The 27,254-nt window shown below is 44.3% G+C and overlaps 1 protein-coding gene across 1 annotated transcript in view; it reads left to right on the top strand.

Moving 5' to 3' along the window:
* nlrx1 (NLR family member X1) overlaps positions 1-27,254 on the top strand; it is a 46,099-nt gene that overhangs the window by 6,258 nt on the left and 12,587 nt on the right. Inside the window, exons 5-11 of the mRNA XM_084330650.1 lie at positions 2,135-2,244; positions 8,878-9,277; positions 10,121-10,352; positions 12,181-13,378; positions 17,186-17,369; positions 20,698-20,793; positions 25,003-25,089. Coding sequence (XP_084186776.1) covers positions 2,135-2,244; positions 8,878-9,277; positions 10,121-10,352; positions 12,181-13,378; positions 17,186-17,369; positions 20,698-20,793; positions 25,003-25,089 — 2,307 coding nt within the window. The remainder of the gene's footprint in view (positions 1-2,134; positions 2,245-8,877; positions 9,278-10,120; positions 10,353-12,180; positions 13,379-17,185; positions 17,370-20,697; positions 20,794-25,002; positions 25,090-27,254) is intronic.

Genomic DNA, 27,254 nt, shown 5'->3' with positions numbered 1-27,254 from the left:
TTTAAAAGACTCGATGGAGGGGGCAGATTTAACAGTACTGTATATCTGTATGTCGTAAATGTCATGATATATATCTGTATATCTGTATGAAATAAATGTCATGATGAATAGAAAATGGGGGACCCTGATGTAAACAAGACAACCGTCTTTCTCTGGTCTGCATCCCCTCAACAATTGTGTGTATTGAGCTGTACTGTATTGTACCCATTCTGCAATCTGTTAAATAAAGTTTTCATTCAATCAATCAATTCTCCATAGAGCCCCTTTGAATTCTTTTAGCGCAGCAGCTCGCGCAGGTAGGGAGCAACCTAGTCACGTGACTCAGTTGGTATTCCTATTTGGCTCGAACGCGGTGTGTTCTATAAACAAGAAACACATCTATTATCTTGTCCTAGTGCAAGATTGGTTGTGTGTTGTGGCTTGGAGGTATACCTGCTGCAACCTGCCGGTGGTTAGTCTGACGATAGCTGCTCCAGGGAACATCACAAGAAGAGATCTTAATGATATGATCATAAAACGAGGCGTCTTCAGTAGGTTTGAGCAACTGCCTTGTTAACGGAGAGCTAGGTCCAAATTAAGAACCAGTCCAGTCATTTTAGTGAAAAGAGACAACCTTCTCCCTAATCTCCAAACGGCAGTTATAATGTACAATTCAAACCTGTGATGTCATCAAGTATAGACCTTTTCAAACTTTGGCACCAGACACATTCTAAACTGACCTTTTAGTGTGTTTCCCAAGCTGTTTCCTGAGCAATTTACTTAGTTCCCCTTTAAATAAATAAGTAAATTGCTCAGGAAACACAGGGAGGGACTGGGAGACCCATGTTACTGACCAGACACTCTATATCAGTGATGGCTGTTTACTGCAGAGTGGAGGGACTGGGAGACCCATGTTACTGACCAGACACTCTATATCAGTGATGGCTGTTTACTGCAGAGTGGAGGGACTGGGAGACCCATGTTACTGACCAGACACTCTATATCAGTGATGGCTGTTTACTGCAGAGCAGAGGGACTGGGAGACCCATGTTACTGACCAGACACTCTATATCAGTGATGGCTGTTTACTGCAGAGTGGAGGGACTGGGAGACCCATGTTACTGACCAGACACTCTATATCAGTGATGGCTGTTTACTGCAGAGTGGAGGGACTGGGAGACCCATGTTACTGACCAGACACTCTATATCAGTGATGGCTGTTTACTGCAGAGTGGAGGGACTGGGAGACCCATGTTACTGACCAGACACTCTATATCAGTGATGGCTGTTTACTGCAGAGCAGGAGGGACTGGGAGACCCATGTTACTGACCAGACACTCTATATCAGTGATGGCTGTTTACTGCAGAGTGGAGGGACTGGGAGACCCATGTTACTGACCAGACACTATATCAGTGATGGCTGTTTACTGCAGAGTGGAGGGACTGGGAGACCCATGTTACTGACCAGACACTCTATATCAGTGATGGCTGTTTACTGCAGAGTGGAGGGACTGGGAGACCCATGTTACTGACCAGACACTATATCAGTGATGACTGTTTACTGCAGAGTGGAGGGACTGGGAGACCCATGTTACTGACCAGACACTATATCAGTGATGACTGTTTACTGCAGAGTGGAGGGACTGAGCGACCCATGTTGCTGACCAAAGACTCAGTGGTGGCTGTCGGAATGTAGAGATATTATTTTAACATGTAGACACTTATTTGAACAGAAAATACCACTCACAGCAGCTTTAATCTTTAAGCGTGTGGGTGACAATATTGTCACAAGGAAAGATGAAATTACATACCTGGGTTACACCCTAGAGGCAAATCTTTCCTGTGACAAAATGGCATCCAATGTAATAAAAAAAAGTCAACCAACGAACCAAAAAACCACAATGTACAGTTTCCTCCCCCTATATATTCTCTTTTAGAAACTCTGTCTGTAAATAAACAGTACTGTATGTTGTGTATGTCATAAATGTCACTATGAATTGAAAATGGGGGGGACCCTGATGTAAACAAGACGAAAGTCTTTCTCTGGTCTGCATCCCCTTAATTAACAATTGTGTGTATTGAGCCGCACTGTATTGTACCCATTCTGCAATCTGTTAATAAAGTTTTCAATCAATCAATTGTTTTCTCTCCACAGGCAGGTGGGTCCGCTGGGAGGAGCCTGGAGGAGGAGAGGGCAGCTCTTCTCTGTCTGTCCAGCGGCTGGGCTGCCGTCCAGGACGCTGTGCTCCACGACCTCTGACCCAGGTAGGAGTGGTAGTGTTGCTCCTTTTTTTTTATTTTTTTTTAACTTTTATTTTTTGGGAAACGAACCCGGGACGACCGCTTCGCGACTCTGTCTATGTGGTGGTGTGCTACTGGAGCGCCCCAGTGTTGCTCTTTTCTATCCATAGAATACTTGGGACGTACGAGCGGACAAATCATTTAGGCACAAAATACATTTAATTTATCTCAAGGTCTCAAGGTGCTTCACAGCAAAAGGAAAAGTAGAATAGAATAGAATAGAATAGAATAAAAATACTTTTATTATCCCGAGGGAAATTTGACACTGCAAATCGCTCAACATTAAACATTTAGACAGAACAGGTCACAAATAAGAATAACAGCCGTTCAGTGCTGCATTTAGGTAGTGTGAGCCTAGCACTGAACATGCTCCTCCTGTCAGCCAAGTCTGTGTATAGTGGGTGGGAGGGGTTTAAGAAAAGGTTTAAGAAATAAGTACACATGTGAACACAACAGCCCTTCAGAAGCCTGTCTGCTTGCTTGCCTACATGTAGTATGATCGTGTGTACCTAATACGTCTTATCATTGTTTGTACATTGTCTGTACATGCTTATGTTTGTACATGTCAGCAAGTGCTGCCATACATGTCTGTCTGTTCGTCTGCATACAGAGTATTTGTGCTTATGTTTGTACATGTCTGCTAACATACATGTACTGTAAGTCGTCAATGTGCTCTTTAGCAAAATTGTACCCATATTTAGCATGATGTGTTTTTAACCTGTTCTTATTTAAATGTTTGCATGCTATAGATATTATGCTTTCTTTTTCAGTGGCTTTTTAACATCAGGCCCATGGCTAACAGTTGAAAATGAGCTTTGGCTAACACTGTCTCACACATTTACTTCATGTTCATTAACGTGTGTTGTCCCTGTTCAAATAAAGTCTAAACTAAACTAAACTAATTAATATAAAATAATGATAACAATACTAGTAAATAATAATCAATATAAAATCTGTAGAATCTGTAAAGTGCATGTATGAATGTATGTATTTTTAGATTAGATTAGATTTTTATTTGTCTCGAACATAGAAACATAAAACAAGTTTAAAAAACAAAAAGGTAAATAGTCAAAGACTATTTCCATACAATAAGTGTTCGAGAAGGAACAGGGGGAAGTAAAACAACTTATCAAGCCCTGCCCCTTCCTTACAATATTTGACATTATAATTTAATACAAATAAAAATAATATAACAAATAATAAAAAATTAAATAAAAGTACAGTTTCCAAATATCCAAATGAGAAAAAATAATAGGCAGTCACATTACTGCTCAAGCTCCTCTCTCTTATATGTGTCCATAAGTGCTTGTTTATAGCTACCTTTAAATGTATTGATATTTTTGCTTAATTTTATACTCGCATCCAGACCATTCCAGAGTGATACCCCACAAACTGCAATGCACATACTTTTAAGGGTTATACGTACCGTAGGTTGCTTTAAAGCTAATGTCCCTCTAAAATGATAAACACTCTCTCTAGCCATGAATTTTTTTTTTAATGTTGCTTGGTAATTTGTTTTTATTGCCATGTATTGCCATGTATTGCCATGTATGTATATATGTGTGTACCGTATGTATATGTATGTATGTATATGTGTATGTGTGTGTATGTATGTATGTATGTATGTATGTATGTATGTATGTATGTATGTATGTATGTATGTATGTATGTATGTATGTATGTATGTATGTATGTATGTATGTATGTATGTATGTATGTATGTATGTATATATGTATGTATGTATGTATGTATGTATGTATGTATGTATGTATGTATGTATGTATGTATATATGTGTGTATGTGTGTGCCTCTGTGTGCCTTTGTGCCTCCCTGGTACCGATTCTGTCTTTCTTGAATTTTTGTGTGTGTGTGTGTGAGCACAGCCACAGCGGTGTCTGTGTTTATTATTATTTCATGAAATAATGAAGTAATATCTTCATTTTACATATATCTTCATTATGTCAAAAGATTATGATTTGAAACGCTCTAAAAAAAAGTTACACGAGATACCCTGGCGTTCATTTTCATTCCATCCACTTCCATGTTAATAAAACCGCAATAAAAACGCAATAAAAACACAATAGTCTAAAAAAATTAAATAATATCTCCTCCCTGATTTTCACATCATATATCGATAAATAAACAGAATAATTACACCAGGCATGCACTATAAAACAATACATACCTTTTAGTAATATATTAGTAATAACCGGTGCTTACTAACGCTTACTAACGGCTATTTCTGACCGCTATTTCTGACAGAAATAGTCAACCTTTCTTTTTTATAATGGCAGATTCTTATTCACAGGGATTTTGTCCAGTTTTCACACGCTGTAATATGGTGTCTAAAATGTATAGATATATGATGAATATGGCCGCTTCTCCGTTTTTTTTCAATAAAAACGGACTTAGTATCAAACAAACACGAATATAAGTGGTTAAAATTCGGAAATATTTGTAATTTGTTACAGATATCTTGAGATTAGGCTTTAAACGTTAATCATGGGGAATTCTTTTTTTAAATAGTAAACAGTTAAAATGATATGGCTTTAAACATGATCCATCATTTCATCTCTTAAGCCCCATGAGTGTCAGCAGTTCTAGGGAGGCACAAAGGATATGTATATATGTATGTGTGTGTATGTATGTACTGTATGTATGTATGTATGTATGTATGTATGTATGTATGTATGTATGTATGTATGTATGTATGTATGTATGTATGTATGTATGTATGTATGTATGTATGTATGTATGTATGTATGTATGTATGTGTATGTATCAGGGCTGACCCCTATTAATCGATTAGTCGACTAATCGGTCGAAAGGAGCCGTAGTCGACTGGCCAACCTCTTAGTCGAATATAAAAAAAATAATAATAATATTTTTTCTTTTCTTTTTTTTTATCATTCTTTCCAAAAGAAAAGAGGCCAAGAAGTGTGGCTAACGCTAATGGCACGCATACCAGAGGCTAACTGCCTACGAAAACAGGCACAGAGGCACTGAAAGAGGATTTCACCCATCTAATGAACACACTAGACTAGACAAATATCAAGATGTATCCATCAGTGGACCAATTGCATGCTTTTGCAGAGGACAAGAAGCTTTTAAAGCTTTACATTTTTTTTTTAAGTTTACAAATATTATATATATATTTATTTTTATTTTTTTTAAGTCGACCAATAGTCGACTAACGGCAAATTTTGGCCAATCCTAGTCGACCATCCAAATCCTTAGTCGGGGACAGCCCTAGTATGTATGTACTGTATGTATGTGTGTATGTATGTATGTATGTATGTATGTATGTATGTATGTATGTATGTATGTATGTATGTATGTATGTATGTATGTATGTATGTATGTATGTATGTATGTATGTATGTATGTATGTATGTATGTAATGTATGTATGTATGTATGTGTGTGTGTGTGTGTGTGTGTGTGTGTGTGTGTGTGTGTGTGTGTGTGTGTGTGTGTGTGTGTGTGTGTGTGTGTGTGTGTGTGTGTGTGTGTGTGTGTGTGTCAGTATGTATATGTCAGGGTGTCTCACCAGGTACACACCCCACTTCATTAAATAGGCCATGTTTCTGGGTAGCCCAACTGGTTTGACGACATCTAGGAGTCCTTTCAATACATCCAAAAAGCATTTGCATTTATTTTTCAAATATCGGAAGCAGAAAATGGTTAGGAAAAGTTGTGGAAGTCAATGGGGCCATGAAGCGTGCTTTTAGAGACCTGCTTCACGCTTCATGTCTCCATTTACTTATTAAATCTTTTTTTTACGTTATTCTCCGATCCCCCAATTCAGTCATTATTCCAATTCCCTCCTTTGCACTGCCCTACTGTAGGTCTGGGGAGGGTGTAGACTACCACATGTCTCCTCTGTTGGTCTGGGGAGGGTGTAGACTGCCACATGTCTCCTCTGTTGGTCTGGGGAGGGTGTAGACCACCACATGTCTCCTTTGTCAGTCTGGGGAGGGTGTAGACTACCACATGTCTCCTCTGTCGGTCTGGGGAGGGTGTAGACCACCACATGTCTCCTTTGTCAGTCTGGGGAGGGTGTAGACTACCACATGTCTCCTCTGTTGGTCTGGGGAGGGTGTAGACTACCACATGTCTCCTCTGTCGGTCTGGGGAGGGTGTAGACTACCACATGTCTCCTCTGTTGATCTGGGGACGGTGTAGACTACCACATGTCTCCTCTGTCAGTCTGGGGAGGGTGTAGACTACCACACGCCTCCTCTGTCGGTCTGGGGAGGGTGTAGAGTACTACCACATGTCTCCTCTGTCAGTCTGGGGAGGGTGTAGACTACCACACGCCTCCTCTGTCGGTCTGGGGAGGGTGTAGAGTACTACCACATGTCTCCTCTGTCAGTCTGGGGAGGGTGTAGACTACCACATGTCTCCTCTGTCGGTCTGGGGAGGGTGTAGACTACCACATGTTTCCTCTGTTGGTCTGGGGAGGGTGTAGACTACCACATGCCTCCTCTGTTAGTCTGGGGAGGGTGTAGACTACCACATGTCTCCTCTGTTGGTCTGGGGAGGGTGTAGACTACCACATGTCTCCTCTGTCGGTCTGGGGAGGGTGTAGACTACCACATGTCTCCTCTGTCAGTCTGGGGAGGGTGTAGACTACCACATGTCTCCTCTGTCAGTCTGGGGAGGGTGTAGACTACCACATGTCTCCTCTGTTGGTCTGGGGAGGGTGTAGACTACCACATGTCTCCTCTGTCGGTCTGGGACGGGTGTAGACTACCACATGTCTCCTCTGTCGGTCTGGGGAGGGTGTAGACTACCACATGTTTCCTCTGTTGGTCTGGGGAGGGTGTAGACTACCACATGCCTCCTCTGTTAGTCTGGGGAGGGTGTAGACTACCACATGTCTCCTCTGTCGGTCTGGGGAGGGTGTAGACTACCACATGTCTCCTCTGTTGGTCTGGGGAGGGTGTAGACTACCACATGTCTCCTCTGTCGGTCTGGGGAGGGTGTAGACTACCACATGTCTCCTCTGTCGGTCTGGGGAGGGTGTAGACTACCACATGCCTCCTCTGTTAGTCTGGGGAGGGTGTAGACTACCACATGTCTCCTCTGTCAGTCTGGGGAGGGTGTAGACTACCACATGTCTCCTCTGTCAGTCTGGGGAGGGTGTAGACTACCACATGTCTCCTCTGTTAGTCTGGGGAGGGTGTAGACTACCACATGTCTCCTCTGTCAGTCTGGGGAGGGTGTAGACTACCACATGTCTCCTCTGTCAGTCTGGGGAGGGTGTAGACTACCACATGTCTCCTCTGTCGGTCTGGGGAGGGTGTAGACTACCACATGTTTCCTCTGTTGGTCTGGGGAGGGTGTAGACTACCACATGCCTCCTCTGTTAGTCTGGGGAGGGTGTAGACTACCACATGTCTCCTCTGTTGGTCTGGGGAGGGTGTAGACTACCACATGTCTCCTCTGTCGGTCTGGGGAGGGTGTAGACTACCACATGTCTCCTCTGTCAGTCTGGGGAGGGTGTAGACTACCACATGTCTCCTCTGTCAGTCTGGGGAGGGTGTAGACTACCACATGTCTCCTCTGTTGGTCTGGGGAGGGTGTAGACTACCACATGTCTCCTCTGTCGGTCTGGGACGGGTGTAGACTACCACATGTCTCCTCTGTCGGTCTGGGGAGGGTGTAGACTACCACATGTTTCCTCTGTTGGTCTGGGGAGGGTGTAGACTACCACATGCCTCCTCTGTCGGTCTGGGGAGGGTGTAGACTACCACATGTCTCCTCTGTCGGTCTGGGGAGGGTGTAGACTACCACATGCCTCCTCTGTTAGTCTGGGGAGGGTGTAGACTACCACATGTCTCCTCTGTCAGTCTGGGGAGGGTGTAGACTACCACATGTCTCCTCTGTCAGTCTGGGGAGGGTGTAGACTACCACATGTCTCCTCTGTTAGTCTGGGGAGGGTGTAGACTACCACATGTCTCCTCTGTCGGTCTGGGGAGGGTGTAGACTACCACATGCCTCCTCTGTTAGTCTGGGGAGGGTGTAGACTACCACATGTCTCCTCTGTTGGTCTGGGGAGGGTGTAGACTACCACATGTCTCCTCTGTCGGTCTGGGACAGGTGTAGACTACCACATGTCTCCTCTGTCAGTCTGGGGAGGGTGTAGACTGCCACATGTCTCCTCTGTCGGTCTGGGGAGGGTGTAGACTACCACATGTCTCCTCTGTCGGTCTGGGGAGGGTGTAGACTGCCACATGTCTCCTCTGTCGGTCTGGGGAGGGTGTAGACTACCACATGTCTCCTCTGTCGGTCTGGGGAGGGTGTAGACTACCACATGTCTCCTCTGTCAGTCTGGGGAGGGTGTAGACTAAACTTAACTCTGTATGTTCTGCTTAACTCTGTATGTTCTGCTTAACTCTGTATGTTCTGCTTAACTCTGTACAGTATGTTCTGCTTAACTCTGTATGTTCTGCTTAACTCTGTACAGTATGTTCTGCTTAACTCTGTATGTAAACTCGACGTGACTGTAAATGAGGGAAACCACAGTTGCCTTTTTGAGTTTAAATAAAGGTTTGAAACTAAACGAAACGAAACGATCTCCTCTCCCCGCAGACCCCATCGCCGACCACAAGCGGAAGCTGGCGCTGTGGTTCAGCCACCTGCCCCAGGAGGAGAAGCAGTTCGGGGGCTACTTCACCCCGGAGACGATGCACGTGGATCCGCTGATCCTGGAGAGGCAGCCGGGGGAGGAGCGGAGGGGGGACCTGATGACCGCCCCCCCGCTGCAGCAGGGCTCCGGCCCCCCCCCCTCCTCCGTGACGGTGGAGCAGCTGTTCGAGCAGCAGGGGGGGGCGCGGGACGGGGGGCTCAACGTGCTCCTGTACGGGGCCGTGGGCACGGGCAAGAGCACCGTGGTGAGGAAGCTGGTCCTGGACTGGTGCGCCGGGACCACCCTGACCCAGTTCAAGCTGCTGGTGCCCTTCTCCTGCGAGGACCTGTCCCAGCTGACCAGGTGCCAGCTTCCCTCTCGCAAACGTTTAGATGTTATGATGATGTGCATTGTTATTAGGGATGTTCGATGTTGGCTTTTTTACCGAACATTTTTAGAGCCCCCTGACCCCACACTGACCACAGCTCTTCATCCCTCAGTCAGCGCTGCAGCAGGGCTGAGCCCAAGCGTTCGAACGTTCGGACCTTCGTTCGTTACGTTGACATTCGAATTTTTTATTTTTAATAAAAAAGAATATATATATATATATATATGTATTCTTTTTAATATTTTTTTTTATGTGCCTATTTATTCTGTTTAAACCAATGGGTTTTACAACATCATTCATTTTCCATCTTTTTTTCTTTTCTTCCCCTTTCATTTCCCCTTCCCCTCCCTCATACCCACCCCATCCCCCCCCCACACCGGAGTTGTTGAAAACACATCTGCAAAACATCCAAACACACACCATAGATGCTACTGGGAAAGAAAAACAAAAAAACAATAATAATATCAATCAGACCCATCTGTATTATGCACAAACATTTAGATAAAAAGAAGTAAAGAAAGAACTAAAAACACAGAAAGAAAACTCTCCAGCACGGCTGTGGCTGTGGAAGAAAGTCATCAATGAGATTATTTCACTCTTTCCCCCACCCCTGTCTATAGTATTGTGGTAATTCTTGGGTAGTTTGACCTTCTGCAGCTGCGTCTCCCGTTCCCCTCTCCCTCCCCCAGTTTCGAATTTTTATTTTAATAATATTTTTTTTATTATTATTATTAATAACGAAAGTTCGAAGCCCAAGAACAGGCTCCGGGGACAGCAGCCCTACACTGCAGTGACTAGAGCCCCCTGCCTCCACTCAGGTCCGCCTCCCTGAGGGACCTGGTGACCAGGAAGTACCTGCACCTGCAGAACACGCCCCTGCTGAGCGGCGACAGGGACAAGGCCCGGGACGTGCTCTTCCTCTTCAACGGCATGGAGAAGATGAAGCTGGACTTCCGCATCGGCTCCACGGAGCTGTGCAGCGACCCGGGCGAGGCGCTGCCCTCCGGGGCCGTGGTGGTCAACCTGCTGCGGAAATACCTGCTGCCGGAGGTGGGATGTTCCATATTGGCTTTTTTGACCGATATATACCGATATTGTCCAACTCTTAATTTTCCGATACCGATATATGCAGGGTCCCCCCCCCCCCCCCCCCCCCCCCCCCAAAACGGAATAATTTCAGGTAATTAACATTACATAACTCTTGTCGTGGAATTAACACATTATGCATACTTTTGACAATAAATAAAATAAGAATTTGTTCTTACTTGCTTGCCTGGGTAAATAAAGGTGAAATAAATGTTAAAAAAAAAATTTAATATCTTTTTTTATTTTTTTTTTAAACCGATACCGATCATTTCCGATATTACATTTGAATGCCAATAGCGGCCGATAATATTGGACATCCCTAGTTTCACCTGCTGAAGAAGTACCTGCTTCCTGAGGTGGGTCTCACCTGCTGCCTGAGGTAGGGCTGGGCGATAAAACGATAATGATAATTATCGCGATATATTATTTTAATAATTGATAATAATCGATAATACAAATAACATCGATAATACATTTTTATTTCTATTGTGACCTGCAACAGGGCAGCTTTTAAAACCAGAGACAGTGGACAGACTCGTCTTTCTTGCCTGTAACTTAAAGTAATGGCTTTGCTCGTCCAAATGACAATACTGACCAAATTGAGATTTGTATTTCTCTTGTCCATTTATTTAGTTTGCTTTCTAATTTAAAATACAGTTTGAAACCGTCTGTACACGGTAGGCTATGTGTGCTAGCAGAGCTAGACTCCAGTCACGAGTCACGGTGCACATGTGCGGTGGTTTGTCCACCAAAAAAGCGCCAAAAGATAGAAAATAAACTAGCAGAGCCAGAACTGTTCAACTCCCCTGGAGCCACAGCCAGCAGAGAAGCTGGTTTACTTTAGCTTTCAAACCAGCTGCAGCCTGAGAACTGGAGTGTGAGGGGATGTAACACTGAAGATGACGACAAAGAATTGCTGCAAAATAAACATACATTTGTTGTTTAAATAATAATAAAAAAAATATATATTTTTTTAATACTAATAGAAATATTGTTAATTGTCAATATTGAACGATATGAAAAATGTTATCGTGATATATATCGTGATAACATTTTTGACCATATCGCCCAGCCCTAGCCTGAGGTGGGTTTCCGTTTCGTCGGGGGCGACAACGGCTTGGGAGGAAGAGCTAAAGCTCGTCTGGTAATCAATCGTAAGGTTCCCGGTTCGATTCCCGCTCCTCCCGGGCGGCGTGTCGATGTGTCCTTGAGCAAGACACTTAACCCCCTAACTGCTCCCAGGATGAGCAGGTCGGCACCTCGCACGGTCGCCTCCGCCGTCGGTGTGTGAATGTGTGAGTGAATGGGTGAATGTGAGGAACAAAAATTGTAAAGCGCTTTGGATAAAAGCACCATTTACCATTTATTTTGACCATTTATTGTTATTCTACTCTGTTCTGTTCTACTTTATTCTATTCCCCAGATGTTTGTATCCAAAGTTCAACCATGTTTAGTTTGTCCATACTGACTGTAACGTCTCAGGTTAGTGATGTACCGATATGGTGTAGTATAAATAGTACGATTTAGTTATATTATAATCAAATAAAAATTATAAAATGATATAGTGATGGTACAAATGTATAGATACATGGTTTTTACGCAATACGTCTATCGGTGTGTGTGTAGGGGCAGGTATATATAACAGTTCTTCTTCTTCCTGTTCCTTTCGGCCATGGAATTTGGTGAATTATATTAATATGTACTGTTGGACTGTGGTAATTCCATGTACGAATAAATAAATGACGATGATGATGATGATGTCTTCACACCCGTCCCGCCTCTCGTCCTCCAGGCCAGCGTGCTGGTCACCACCCGGCTGTCCGCCCTGGACTGCATCCCCCAGAAGTACGTCAGCCGCTACGCGCAGATCTGCGGCTTCAAGGACCCGGACCGCCAGCGGGCCTACTTCACCAGCCGGCTGCTGCAGCAGAGCGCCGCGGAGAGCCCTCGAACCCGCGAGGCGCAGGCCCTCATAGACCTCCTCTACCTCAACCTGCAGCGCGAGAGTCAGCTGGCCACCGCCTGCTACCTGCCCTCCTACTGCTGGCTCACCTGCGCCACCCTGCACTTCCTCCACTTCACCGACGCCCGCGCGCCCCTCCGCACCCTGACGGGCATCTACACCAGCTTCCTCCGGCTCAACTTCGGAGGCGAGGTGCTGGGCGCCGGCATGGAGACGACGACGGGGGTCGGCGTGGCGCAGGAGCAGAAGATCTCCCTGATGCTGCAGGTGGTGCGCACGGTCGGCAAGCTGGCGTTCGACGGCGTGACCAACAAGCGCACCTCGTTCTCGGAGGACGAGCTGGAGCAGTGGGTGGGCGGCAAGACCAAGACGGACGAGGAGCTGCGCCGGCTGGCGGTGTTTCGCACCGACGTGCTCGACTTCTTCCTGGTGCCCTGCGTGAAGAGTCGCAACAAGGGCTTCCCCCCCGGCGGCGGCGGGGGGGGGATGAGCGAGTGCGACGAGAGGCGCTACGTGTTCGCCGTGCCCGCCATGCAGGAGTACCTGGCCGCGCTCTACGTGGTCCTGGGGGAGAACAAGTCGGTCCTGGAGAAGATGACCAAGCAGCTGTCCCTGGCGCTGGGCCAGGCGGGCGAGGACGTCAACGCCCTCGTCACCATCTTCTCCAAGTTCATCCCCTTGCGCATCTTCGCCGTCTTCAACCTGCTCAAGCTCTTCCCCAAGCTGTACGAGCGCGTGGTGGGCCACAGGAAGGGCACCATCGCCAGGACCATGGCGGCCGAGATGTTCCGCAGCGAGGACCGCGACAACGACGACGTGCTGGACCAGGTGGAGCAGGGCCTGCTGGGCGTCCACGGGCCGGAGCCGCAGGAGCACGACGACGCGAAGGCCTTCGAGCTCTACCCCATCTTCATGGGCGGCCTGTTGCATTATGGGAACCGCGTGCTCCTCCAGCAGCTGGGCTGCAGCATCCAGAGCACCACGGTGTCTCAGATCACCGGCGCCCTGAGGAAGCACCTGGTCAGAGGTAACGTTCCTGAACCTCCTTAAGTCGGACTTAAAACTTGTTGTTTTGAGAGATTTCAAATAGATAGGCCCGCGTCCCCGACTACGGATTTGTATAGTCGACTTTGAATGGCCGAAATTTGCAGATAGTCGAATGTTTTTTGGGGGGGGGGGGGTGGGTCATTCCATTTGGGCTGTGGGGGGTGCTTAATGTCTGAAGAAGTCGACTGAAGGCTTCTTGTCCTCTGCGAAAGCCTCGCTGGTATGCCACGCTTCTAGGCCTCTTTGCTTTTGGTAAAGAATGATTAACAATTGTTATTATTATTATTATTATTATTATTTATTTTTTGACTAAGAGGTTGGCAGTCGACTACGGCTCCTTTCGATCGATTAGTCGATTAATTGAGGTCAGCCCTACAAATATATGAAAAAAAACAAGCACATAATAATAATAATAATAATAATAATAATAATAATAATAATAATAATAATAATAATAATAATAATAATAATAATAATAATAATAATAATAATAATAATAATAATAATAATACATTTTATTTGGTGGCGCCTTTCAGGACACCCAAGGTCACGTTACAGATCATAGAACAAATAAGAATAAAAATTTAAAAAAAACACAAGACAGTTAAAAGTCAAGGTTAACAATAAAACAAGCAACAGGAAGTATAAAAACGGTGAAGTTAAAATAACAAAACAAACAACCAGCAGGGGGGGGTATAGGACAGTGACAGAGGTTACAGTGAGCATGCGAGTTTGAACCGATGGGGTTTTCAGTTGAGATTTAAATGATGTTATACAACGGCATGCAAATTTCTCGATTCTGATTGGCCATTCACACGTCTTTATTGGCAACAATCCACGGTCCTGGGCTCAGGACCCGCCCACAACCGAATCACATAACCCTCCCCGGCTCACTCCGGGAGAAAACAAGATCGCGGACAACAAATGGTTATGTTGAAAGCACCATAACGACTAAATATGAAGCGATTCTGTCAAGGGGAATGTGTTAGTCCTTTAAACAATGTTGGATGATCTAATTGATGGGTCTTGAGTCAATCTAGAACAAAAGAAAAATCGCGGATTGATTGATAGATTAATTGATTGATTTAAATTTCTACTTCCTTCCCACTGACTGCAGCGTTCACTCTCACACTGTCCGACGCTGGCGTACCCACACACACACACACACACACACACACACACACACACACACACACACACACACACACACGCACACACACGCACACACACGCACACACACACACACACACACACACACTCCTGTCTGCAACAGCGGGGGAGTCAGACTGAGAGAGAAGCAGCGCTGTTTTAAGTGAGCATGGTCTATTGAATTGATTGATTGGTTGATTGCTAATTTTATTACTGTACCCCTGGTTTCCAACTGGTTAAGTTTAGGCTAAAAGAAATAAATAAAAAAATAGGGCGAAGAAAACGTTTTTTTTTCTATAGGGCAAAGAAAACCTTTTAATTTGTTTTACCTACTTTATATAGAAGCATCTAAGAATGAAGTTCTATGGAAAGTAGGTCTGCATTCCCTTAACAATTGTGTGTATTGAGCCGTACTGTATTGTACCCATTCTGCATCTGGTAATAAAATTTTCAATCAATCATTCCAATAATACACAGTTGGATGTGTTAGTTGGTTGGATGCGCTTCAAGCTGCTTCCACATGGAGGCAACTTGTCTTTTTTGTAGTTGTGGGAACTACTTTTTCTGGCGGATGGTTTTTTCAATAAATCTTCGATTAATGTGTGTTTATTGTATAGAAATAAGGTTGGATGAATCTGGCAGTTGTATAAAAGCTTTACACCACGTGCAGTCGTGATTTGTGACCAATAAACCATGCCTAGGGGGGTCTAACGATTGGTCGATATTGGTCACAAACCACTCCTGCGTGTGATGTAATGCTTAAATAGTGAGTCCGACTGTCGGATGTGTGGGGGGGGGGGGGGCAGGGAGTTCCAGAGTCTGGGAGCCGAGCAGCTGAACGCTGAAACATCATTTGTGATAAGCTGTGATCAATCTGGCTACAAGAAAAAGAAAAAAAACATAATTTCATTCTAGCATTATCTTCAACCAGAGCACTATAGACACTATCTTTAGTTGATTGTTATCACAGACGGCGTCTATATTACGAGTACAAACAAGAAAATTCCTCCAAAGATGGTGGTCAGCTTTTTTTATGTGGTGTTAACACAAAACAAAGAGACGATTCATCTCTCCACTGTCTCTTAACGTGATCCTCTCTAGTTTGGAAGTCGCTTTTGCTTATATCACATAAAGCTGTACTCTCACCTTGTACTCTCTGTACTCTCTGTACTCTCACGTTGTACTCTGTACTCTGTGTACTCTCTGTACTCTGTGTACTCTCTGTACTCTGTACTCTCTGTACTCTCTGTACTCTCACGTTGTACTCTGTACTCTGTGTACTCTCTGTACTCTCTGTACTCTCACGTTGTACTCTCTGTACTCTCTGTACTCTGTGTACTCTCTGTACTCTCTGTACTCTCTGTACTCTCTGTACTCTGTGTACTCTCACGTTCTACTCTCACATTGTACTCTCACGTTGTACTCTGTACTCTGTGTACTCTCTGTACTCTCACGTTGTACTCTGTGTACTCTCTGACTGTACAGAACTATTTTATTGCACTGTGAAGAAACTGTGATTTTATAGTATGTCTGCACTTTATGTGCTCATTTCATCATTCATGTATTTTATATTCTACTAAAACTGAATCAAACCATAAACAAGGTGGCCTGTTGGGGATGTTGGATCCTAATGTGAAAAACTGTGATTTTTATATGTCTGCTCATTTTACCCTTGCTATTATTTTACTTTTTTTTTAATCTCTACGCCCCACTATCCGCTGGGTGCTGCATACTATGGCCGTTATCATGTTTTGTAACAGATTACAGAGATTCAAGAAGCCTATTGGAACGTGAGGTTCTGATATGATTTGATTAATATATCTTTATTTTTTCTATCCCACGTTATGCTTTGCTCTTGCCGCTTGTTTTACACTGATTTTATGTCTTATTTCTTACTGATGTAAAGCACTTTGAACTGCAATCCACTGTATGAAAGGTGCTATAGAAATAAAGTTATTATTATTATTACTCTCACTCTCGCTTTGTAAGGTCAGCAGCGACCGAGGTCAAAGTTGAAATAATTAGAACTTTGAGAGCAGCGCTGGGTGGCCTGTTCGCCGCTCCCCCCAAAGTAAATCTGCAGAAAGAGAAAGAGAGGCCTTAACGTTCTTCTTCAGCAAAATACACCCAAGAGAACCTTCGTGCCAAATGTGTTGCTTGTAGTCATGTGAACGATTCTGTTAAATCCTCTGCTTAGCTAAAAAATATATTTTTTGTGGGGTTTCCTGATCATACACGTCCATAGTTGTTTTCTAGTGCTGTCAATCGATATATTAATTAATATTTAATCGCATGATTGTCCATAGTTAACTCTCGATTAATCGCAAATTAATCGCTTTTATTTTCTTCTTCTTTTCTAAATCTACCTTAAACAGATATTTTTCAAGTTTGAATACTCTTATCAACAAAATATATTTTCTTTTTTCTAAAGCGTTAATCGTGCGTTAAAAAAAAATAGTGGCGTTAACATAATTGTGCGTTAACGTGTTAATGGCGCGTTCACTTTCACTTTGACAGCCTTATTGTTTCCCTCCCCCAGTGTTCCACCACATGCACTCCAGTGAACCAGTGTTTCAGTTGTTTTCACTGAAGGATAAATGCGACTATAATAAAGTTATGTTGTGTTCTCTGCCGGTAGCGCTGAGCCAGCCGCAGCCACCGGAGGAGCTGATGGACCTGCTGGTTCTGCTGTACGAGTTCCAGAACCCCCGGCTCACCGCAGACGTCCTGGCCTCCATCAGGACCATCCGCCTCAGCAACGTGCGCATGACGCCCCTCAAGTGCTTCGTCCTGAGCTCCGTGCTGGCCTGCGCCCCGGCCAGGTAAACTGGGTTCTGTGCTGGCCTGCGCCCCGGCCAGGTAAACTGGGTTCTGTGCTGGCCTGCGCCCCGGCCAGGTAAACTGGGTTCTGTGCTGGCCTGCGCCCCGGCCAGGTAAACTGGGTTCTGTGCTGGCCTGCGCCCCGGCCAGGTAAACTGGGTTCTGTGCTGGCCTGCGCCCCGGCCAGGTAATCTGAGTTCTGTGTTGGCCTGCGCCCCGGCCAGGTAAACTGGGTTCTGTGCTGGCCTGCGCCCCGGCCAGGTAAACTGGGTTCTGTGCTGGCCTGCGCCCCGGCCAGGTAAACTGGGTTCTGTGCTGGCCTGCGCCCCGGCCAGGTAAACTGGGTTCTGTGCTGGCCTGCGCCCCGGCCAGGTAAACTGGGTTCTGTGTTGGCCTGCGCCCCGGCCAGGTAAACTGGGTTCTGTGCTGGCCTGCGCCCCGGCCAGGTAAACTGGGTTCTGTGCTGGCCTGCGCCCCCCCGGCCAGGAAAACGGTACAAGTTGACAATGTTCTGTTGTTGATTAATAATCTAAAACGGTTACAAGTTGACAATGTTCTGTAGTTGATTAATAATCTAAAACGGTTACAAGTTGACAATGTTCTGTTGTTGATTAATAATCTAAAACGGTTACAAGTTGACAATGTTCTGTTGTTGATTAATAATCTAAAACGGTTACAACTTGACAATGTTCTGTTGTTGATTAATAATCTAAAACAGCTACAAGTTGACAATGTTCTGTTGTTGATTAATAATCTAAAACGGTTACAAGTTGACAATGTTCTGTTGTTGATTAATAATCTAAAACAGTTACAAGTTGACAATGTTCTGTTGTTGATTAATAATCTAAAACAGTTACAAGTTGACAATGTTCTGTTGTTGATTAATAATCTAAAACGGCTACAAGTTGACACTGTTCTGTTAAGATTAATAATCTAAAACAGTTACAACTTGACAATGTTATGTTAAGATCATTAATAATCTAAAACAGTTACAACTTGACAATGTTATGTTAAGATCATTAATAATCTAAAACAGTTACAGCTGCATCAACGCTAGACGCAGTCTTTCTGAGTTCAGTCCTGTCACAGCAGGGGGTCTGAAGAACCAGACAGATCCAGTCACTGGAGCGTCACAGACCAGTGTTCCATCGCAACATAGCTGAGATATAAGGTGGTAATTTGCTGAGTAGGGCTTTATAAATATACAGGTCATCACACCACGCCTGTTAATGACCACCAACCGACCTCGCCATAAAGAATACAGTGTGGGGAGTTGCTGTAGCTATCGCCAGTAATAAACCTCGGGGCAAACAGAGTCCAAGAATCTGAGTGGCTGCAGTGTGTCTGTAGATTACAGCCATATAGTCTGTAGATTACAGCCATATAGTCTGTAGATTACAGCCCCATGGTCTGTCTGAGTCTTTATGACCCCAAGAGGGAGAGGCCTGTTGATTCTGTTGACCTTGTTGTGACCTTTCCTCCAGCACTACCGTATGGATTTATACCCTGGGTCCGTTGAGACTGGCAAAATGGGCAACTCTTGTTTCTGACATCTACAATGTGGGGAGATTGTGCATTATTCTAGTATACACTGTGGGGAGATTGTTAGCTAGTGGGTGCATTATTCTAGTATACACTGTGGGGAGATTGTTAGCTAGTGGGCGCATTATTCTACTGTAGTATACAATGTGGGGAGATTGTTAGCTACTCAGGGGTGGCCAACCAGTCAGAGATTAAGAGCCACAAAGATGACTGTGGTACCACAAAGAGCCACACCATATACCAGCGTTTCTCAACCTTTTTTTCACGGCATCCTTCATGTGTTTATAGGTCTCACCCTCTGGCCTCTGAAGTTGCTAATGTCTTTTTTATTTGGGCCTCACAGGGTTAAAAGTACCCTGTGAGACCCACGGTTGCAAAATTACAAAATCATGTTTAGCCATTTAAAAAAAAGAAGTCTGTAAATGTTTATTTAAATTTCTTTAAGCACATGTATAGTCAATTGGTCCTGTTGTTCAGCCTCACAATGCTATTTGATAGTAAATGTGTTTATATGTGTAACGGATGGTATCGTGAAGCGCAGTCAAGAAGGGCTGGGGTGAGTAGCGGTGCTATGGGTTAAACTCACTCTCACATCCTCAAAAAGACGCATAGACCCAGTACTTAGAAGTGAATTCACCTCTTGGTATAGCGGTCTGTGTTGCTGCCCGCGGTGTGGGAGACCGGGGTTCAACTCCCACTCGGGTCATCGAAGTTTGAGGTGACGTTGTCACAACCGTTACATATGTCCCACCCTCTGAAGTTGCTAATGTCTTTTTAATTTGGGCCTCACAGGGTTAACCTCTTATGCCCGAAATATACAGTAAAAGTGTATATTTTCAGCATTACGTTTGTTTACCAATGATTTTAACTGTTATTAGTGAAATATAAGATTATAGAAATCTCAGGGCATTGAGTCGGAAACCGGCGCATATTGACAGGAGGAAGTGGAGCAGCCAAAAGTGAGTGTAGTCTTTTGAAGGAAGAGACTCAGGGCTTTCGAATTTAGAAAAACTACCCTACCCAGCTCACGCCAGCCCCTGTCAATCATCTGACTTATGGATTTACTTTTTTATTTCTCTTATTTTTTGCGATTATCTCCCACAAACCTGAACGTTATTGCCATAAAACAGAATGCAGTTAGTTTCTCTACCTTTCTGTGAACGTCTAGCAAAAAACGGTGTTGCAATATGATGAAAAATGGTGGAGAAATTTACATTATAAAAAAGATGGCAGAATTCAGTACTGTATCTACAAAACCTGTTTAATCATCTTCCCTTTATTCGTTTGCTTAGATTTTTCAGGTCTGGAAAATTTTAGCATGGTGTTATTCACAGTCAAAGATAATTTTCTTTTTTTTAAATAGAATTGATATTCTCCTTTGGTTCATTACAATTTACTCAAGCCTAGTAACAGACACACTATTTCTGACAATTGGGATTCATTCCCTGAGATCCATAGATGTCCGGCCTAGATTCAGATACCAAGAACATGCAAATGGACAATTTAAAAAAAAAAATATATTCTACGTCCTTATGGAATGAGTGACTTACAATTTTATTTTATTTTTTAATATAATATATATATTTATTTTTTATGGAGCCGCGGGTTGGCCACCCCTGTTCTAGTATATAATGTGGGGAGATTGTTAGCTAGTGGGTGCATTATTCTAGTATATAATGTGGGAGATTGTTAGCTAGTGGGAGCATTATTCTAGTATATATAATAAGAATGACTCTGGACATGGTGTCTCTGTATTTCTTGTGTGACATGTCTCGTGTCTTCCTGCAGCTATCACCTGGAAGAGCTTGACCTGTCGTCTTGCCACTTGACCCATAACCTGCTGGAGATGCTGTGTCCCGCCTTCGTTCACACACACAACCTCAAGTGAGACAAAACAACAAACTAACCTCGTGACTTGTGGGTTGCAGTGAAACATAATAGAAAAGGCCTTAAAATGTAGCTGACTTGTTTTTGCTTGATAAGATTCACCACTTACATTTACATTTACATTTAGTCATTTAGCTGACGCTTTTATCCAAAGCGACTTACAAGTTCTGTACGACAAGCCATCAGGAAGGGCACAACTCTATCAGCTGAGCAACAATGTTCATCAAAGTGTTGAGTGCTACAGTGTAGGTTAGTTTATTAGGACAAGTGCATGACAGTACGGTTAGTTAGGGTTAGTTTTTTTTTTTTTTTCTTTTTTTTTTTTTTATTCAGATAATGGTTGAAAAAGTGCGTCTTTAGTCGACGGCGAAAGATTGGACGTGATTCGGCTGTCCTAACTGGGGTGGGTAGTTCATTCCACCATTGTGGGGCAAGGACTGAGAATAGGCGACTTCTCTTTGATGACCCTCCCGGAGCTTGGATAGGAGTAGGTCTGAGGCGGCCAGAAGATGCAGAGCGTAGGGGTCTTGAGGGTGTGTAGTTAGAGACCATTGACCGGAGGTAGGCGGGAGCGGTTCCCTTTGCCGCACGGTATGCTAGGTCGAGGGCCTTGAAGCGGATTCGTGCAGCAATGGGGAGCCAGTGCAGGTCCCTAAGAAGTGGGGTGACATGGGCCGACTTCGGTAGGTTTGAGATCAGGCGGGCCGCTGCGTTCTGAATGAGTTGAAGAGGCTTAGTGGCAGTGGCCGGGAGGCCAGCGAGCAGTGCATTGCAGTAGTCGAGGCGGGAGATGACTGTTGATTGGACGAGGAGTTGGGTGGCTTCTTTTGTCAGGAAGGGGCGTATCCTTCTGACGTTGCTCAGGAGGAATCGGCAGGTTCTGGTCGTCGCTGCGATGTGAGCAGAGAAGTTCAACTGGTCGTCGAGGACAACACCAAGGTTCTTGGCGGTCGGGGACGCAGTCACAGCTGCATTCTCGACTGTGATTGAAAGGTCGGTTAGGGGGGAGGATTTGGCCGGCAGGTGGAGCAATTCTGTTTTGCTTAGGTTCAGTTTGAGGTGGTTGGACGTCATCCAGGCTGAGATGTCGGACAGACAGGCCGAGATCCGCACAGAGACGTGGATATCTGAGGGAGGGAAGGAGAGGAAGAGTTGAGTATCGTCGGCATAACAATGGTAGGAGAAGCCATGAGACGTGATAATGTTACCCAGTGATTTAGTGTAGAGGGAGAAGAGAAGGGGTCCTAAAACCGAGCCCTGGGGGACACCCGTCCGCAGGGGGCGGGTGGCCGACAGGGTCCCTCTCCATGACACTTGGTAGGAGCGGTCATTGAGGTATGATGACAGCCATGTCAGCGCAGAGCCAGCCACTCCCATTCCTGCGAGGGCCGCAAGGAGGATCTGGTGGTTGACTGTGTCGAAGGCTGCAGATAGATCTAGGAGAATCAGGACAGAGGAGAGGCCTTTCGCTTTTGCTAAGTGAAGTGCCTCTGTGACCGCAATGAGGGCTGTAGTCGACCGTTGATAGTCATCGTTCTAAACGTCACAAGTGGATAATGTTCCATCCTGTTTTAAGTTTTAATAACAACTGTGATTTCTTAACGAGTTGTAAGATCTTCAATCATCTGGAATGAGGACATTCAGATAATAATAGGAATTATCATTACTAAACAACATGTTATCACTCCTAAACAGCATGCTATCACTCCTAAACAACATGGTATCACTCCTAAACAACATGTTATCACTCCTAAACAACATGTTATCATTCCTAAACAACATGTTATCATTCCTAAACAACATGTTATCTCTCCTAAACAACATGGTATCTCTCCTAAACAACATGTTATCTCTCCTAAACAACATGTTATCTCTCCTAAACAACATGTTATCACTCCTACATGTTATTATTCCTAATTCCACCACGTTGATTATGTGCTTACAGGTTGACACACATAGACCTGTCTCTTCTGGTGTGAACACTATACAAGATCACTTCACTTAGAGAGAGCAAGAATGAAACCTTGTCTTCGGGATCCACATCCATAGGAAAGCACCGCACACTTTGCATGATGGAATGACTTCAACGAGGGGGGCGGGTTGTTATGATACAACAATGTTACGTTGGTCCTCGTTCCATAAAATATTGGTCATAGCACCTTTAGAATTACACTCTGATTCCTTAAATCACAGTTACCGGTACATTTTCCCAGTTCTCACTTTGTACCAAGCTTATCTGAGCTTGCTGGAGATATCAAGGCTATCGAGGTCAGAATACAACAAGTGGTGAATCTCGCTTTATGGCGTCGACCTTCACTATTATGGGTTGTGTGCGAAACATGCAGCAGTTTAAGCCCCTCTGGCTTGTATTGCTAATGGATGTTTGTGAGCAGTGTTCTAAGCTATTAATTGCCTAGTTGGCACATCAAGTCCTAACCTGATCCATCGGGTAACAGTCAATCCCAGGTAAGTTCGACATCAACCACTGGTCTGAAACGGTGTACTGCATTTTGTATGTACAATGGTGTAAAATGAAGGTATTCAGTGATACTGACTAGTATTGAATAATATATAATGTTACATAAATCAGCCTAATCTGTTCGAATCTGGGTGTGTGAGTGATTGATATAAAAGCATGGGGAGGCAATAATCTACTGTATATAACAAGAATGTAGTTCCATCTATGTGTAATCTTTGTCATCTTATCTCTCTGTGTGATGTGAATCTGTGGTCAGTTTTACTGCCGGTTTTTAGACGACGTTGATGATTGCATCTGATGAGTGCCTTGCTCTGTTGGCTAACGCATGTTTAGGTGCTTTCTGACCGAACGGCTCCCCTGGGGACTCTCGGAGAGGAACTACCCCCCGGAGAGCTCCCCTGAGAACTACATACCTGGCTGGGGGGGAGGGACCGTGGCTGGGGGGGGGGATGCCGTGGCTGGGGGGGGGGGGGGGGGTGTAGTGAGAAAGTCTGGCTTCATTCAGTTTGGCCTCATAGCGAACATTGGAAATGATGTTACTTCACTGTAAACACAACAACACTGCTTAACTAACTTAACTCAACTTAACAATCTTGTTGTAATATGATTTGCTGAAAAAAGTCATAGTTTTTCACGCATAGATCACACAAGATCGATCGACGTACAACGTAGCATTTCCCGGTCGTCGATCACAAGATGAGATGCTAAAAATGACCAATAGCATTCATTTTAAATACTTAACCTACAAACATGAGACTGTTGTGACACAATATTGATGTAACTAAGAGATTCACTGAGGAAATATTTTTAATGGATAAGTATTTCAACTACAATACGAGGTTGACTCGACTGCGCGTCCATCTCTCCGGCCCGGCACTGCGTACAGACGAGCAGACCTGGGTCTGACGCCGTGAACTGGACGTCTGGACCGATGACCGTACACTCACGTCACTCTCGGGTTCCCCTGGGCAGGAAGAGTACCGACCCTGAAGTAGGAGCTGAAGAAAAACAGCGTTCTACAGAACTACGATCGAGTGGTCGTTCCTCCAATAGTTATCAGAACTAGGGATGTTCGATATTGGCTTTTTTTTACCGATATACCGATATTGTCCAACTCTTAATTTACGATACCGATATCAACCGATACCGATTTATATGCAGGGTCCCCCCCCCCCCCCCCCCCCCAAAAACGGAATAATCACAGGTAATTAACATTACATATCTCTTGTCGTGGAATTAACACAACATTATGCATACTTTTGACAATAAATAAAATAAGAATTTGTTCTTACTTGCTTGTCTGGGTAAATAAAGGTTAAATAAATGTAAAAAAATAATAATAAGAAGAAGAAGAAGAAGAAGAAGAAGAAGAAGAAGAAGAAGAAGAAGAAGAAGAAGAAGAAGAAGAAGAAGAAGAAGAAGAAGAAGAAGAAGAAGAAGAAGAAGAAGAAGAAGAAGAAGAAGAAGAAGAAGAAGAAGAAGAAGAAAAAAATAATTTAAACCGATATCGATAATTTTCGATATTACATTTAATATCGGACATCTCTAATCAGAACTATGAAAAGGTTCCTCCGGTCCGAAAGCACCTATATGTTTCTGCTGCGTGAGTTTGTGATGGTCGTGTGTGTGTGTGTGTGTGTGTGTGTGTGTGTGTGTGTGTGTGTGTGTGTGTGTGTGTGTGTGTGTGTGTGTGTGTGTGTGTGTGCATCTCTCTCTGTTGCATCTAGTCTACAGTTTAACCGCCTGGGTCCAGAGTCCTGCGTCCTGCTGCGAGATCTGCTGCGAGATCCCAAGAGCTCTATTAGATCTCTACAGTAAGACACTAACTCCTGTCCTTATCAGTGTATCATCTACAGTGTGTCGCCTCGTACCGTAAAGCCGGCCTCTTAACTGGACGCCCCCACGGTAGGTCATCGCCACGACGGCGTTGCCATGTTTATGACGAGCGTGATGACATGTATGTGATGCATTATAATAACTTAACAGCTTGACGGCTTTATTTGATTCTTCTCATTTTGTTGTTGCGCTCGCCAGCTAAAGGAGAACACACTAATCGTAACCTTTTTAACCCTTTCACAACCACACACCACAGACTGTTAACCCTTTCACTGCCACACTACAGACGGTTAACCCTTTCACAGCCACACTACAGAAGGTTAACCCTTTCACTACCACACTACAGAAGGTTAACCCGTTCACTACCACACTACAGAAGGTTAACCCTTTCACTACCACACTACAGAAGGTTAACCTTTCACTACCACACTACATAATGTTAACCTTTCACTACCACACTACAGAAGGTTAACCCTTTCACTACCACACTACAGAAGGTTAACCCGTTCACTACCACACTACAGAAGGTTAACCCTTTCACTACCACACTACAGAAGGTTAACCTTTCACTACCACACTACATAAGGTTAACATTTCACTACCACACTACAGAAGGTTAACATTTCACTGCCACACTACAGAAGGTTAACCTTTCACTACCACACTACAGACAGTTAACCCTTTCACTACCACACTACAGACGGTTAACCTTTCACTACCACACTACAGAAGGTTAACCCTTTCACTACCACACTACAGAAGGTTAACCCTTTCACTACCACACTACAGAAGGTTAACCCTTTCATTACCACACTACAGACGGTTAACCTTTCACTACCACACTACAGACGGTTAACCTTTCACTACCACACTACAGAAGGTTAACCTTTCACTACCACACTACAGAAGGTTAACCCTTTCACTACCACACTACAGAAGGTTAACCTTTCACTACCACACTACAGAAGGTTAACCCTTTCACTACCACACTACAGAAGGTTAACCTTTCACTACCACACTACAGAAGGTTAACCTTTCACTACCACACTACAGAAGGTTAACCCTTTCACTACCACACTACAGAAGGTTAACCTTTCACTACCACACTACAGAAGGTTAACCCTTTCACTACCACACTACAGACGGTTAACCCTTTCACTACCACACTACAGACAGTTAACCTTTCACTACCACACTACAGAAGGTTAACCCTTTCACAACCACACTACAGAAGGTTAACCCTTTCACTACCACACTACAGAAGGTTAACCCTTTCACTACCACACTACAGAAGGTTAACCTTTCACTACCACACTACAGAAGGTTAACCTTTCACTACCACACTACAGAAGGTGAACCTTTCACTACCACACTACAGAAGGTTAACCTTTCACTACCACACTACAGAAGGTTAACCCTTTCACTACCACACTACAGAAGGTTAACCCGTTCACTACCACACACTACAGAAGGTTAACCCTTTCACTACCACACTACAGAAGGTTAACCCTTTCACTACCACACTACAGAAGGTTAACCTTTCACTACCACACTACAGAAGGTTAACCCTTTCACTACCACACTACAGAAGGTTAACCCGTTCACTACCACACTACAGACGGTTAACCCTTTCACTACCACACTACAGAAGGTTAACCCGTTCACTACCACACTACAGAAGGTTAACCTTTCACTACCACACTACAGAAGGTTAACCCTTTCACTGCCACACTACAGAAGGTTAACCTTTCACTACCACACTACAGAAGGTTAACCTTTCACTACCACACTACAGAAGGTTAACCCTTTCACTACCACACTACAGAAGGTTAACCCTTTCACAACCACACTACAGAAGGTTAACACTTTCACAACCACACTACAGAAGGTTAACCCTTTCACTACCACACTACAGAAGGTTAACCCTTTCACTGCCACACTACAGAAGGTTAACCATTTCACTGCCACACTACAGAAGGTTAACCCGTTCACTACCACACTACAGACGGTTAACCCTTTCACAACCACACTACAGAAGGTTAACCCTTTCACTACCACACTACAGAAGGTTAACCCGTTCACTACCACACTACAGAAGGTTAACCCGTTCACTACCACACTACAGAAGGTTAACCTTTCACTC

This window comes from Notolepis coatsorum, assembly GCF_963971535.1.
Source record: "Notolepis coatsorum genome assembly, chromosome: 1".
Lineage (NCBI taxonomy): Eukaryota > Metazoa > Chordata > Actinopteri > Aulopiformes > Paralepididae > Notolepis > Notolepis coatsorum.
This window is presented reverse-complemented; position numbering and strand designations above follow the sequence as displayed.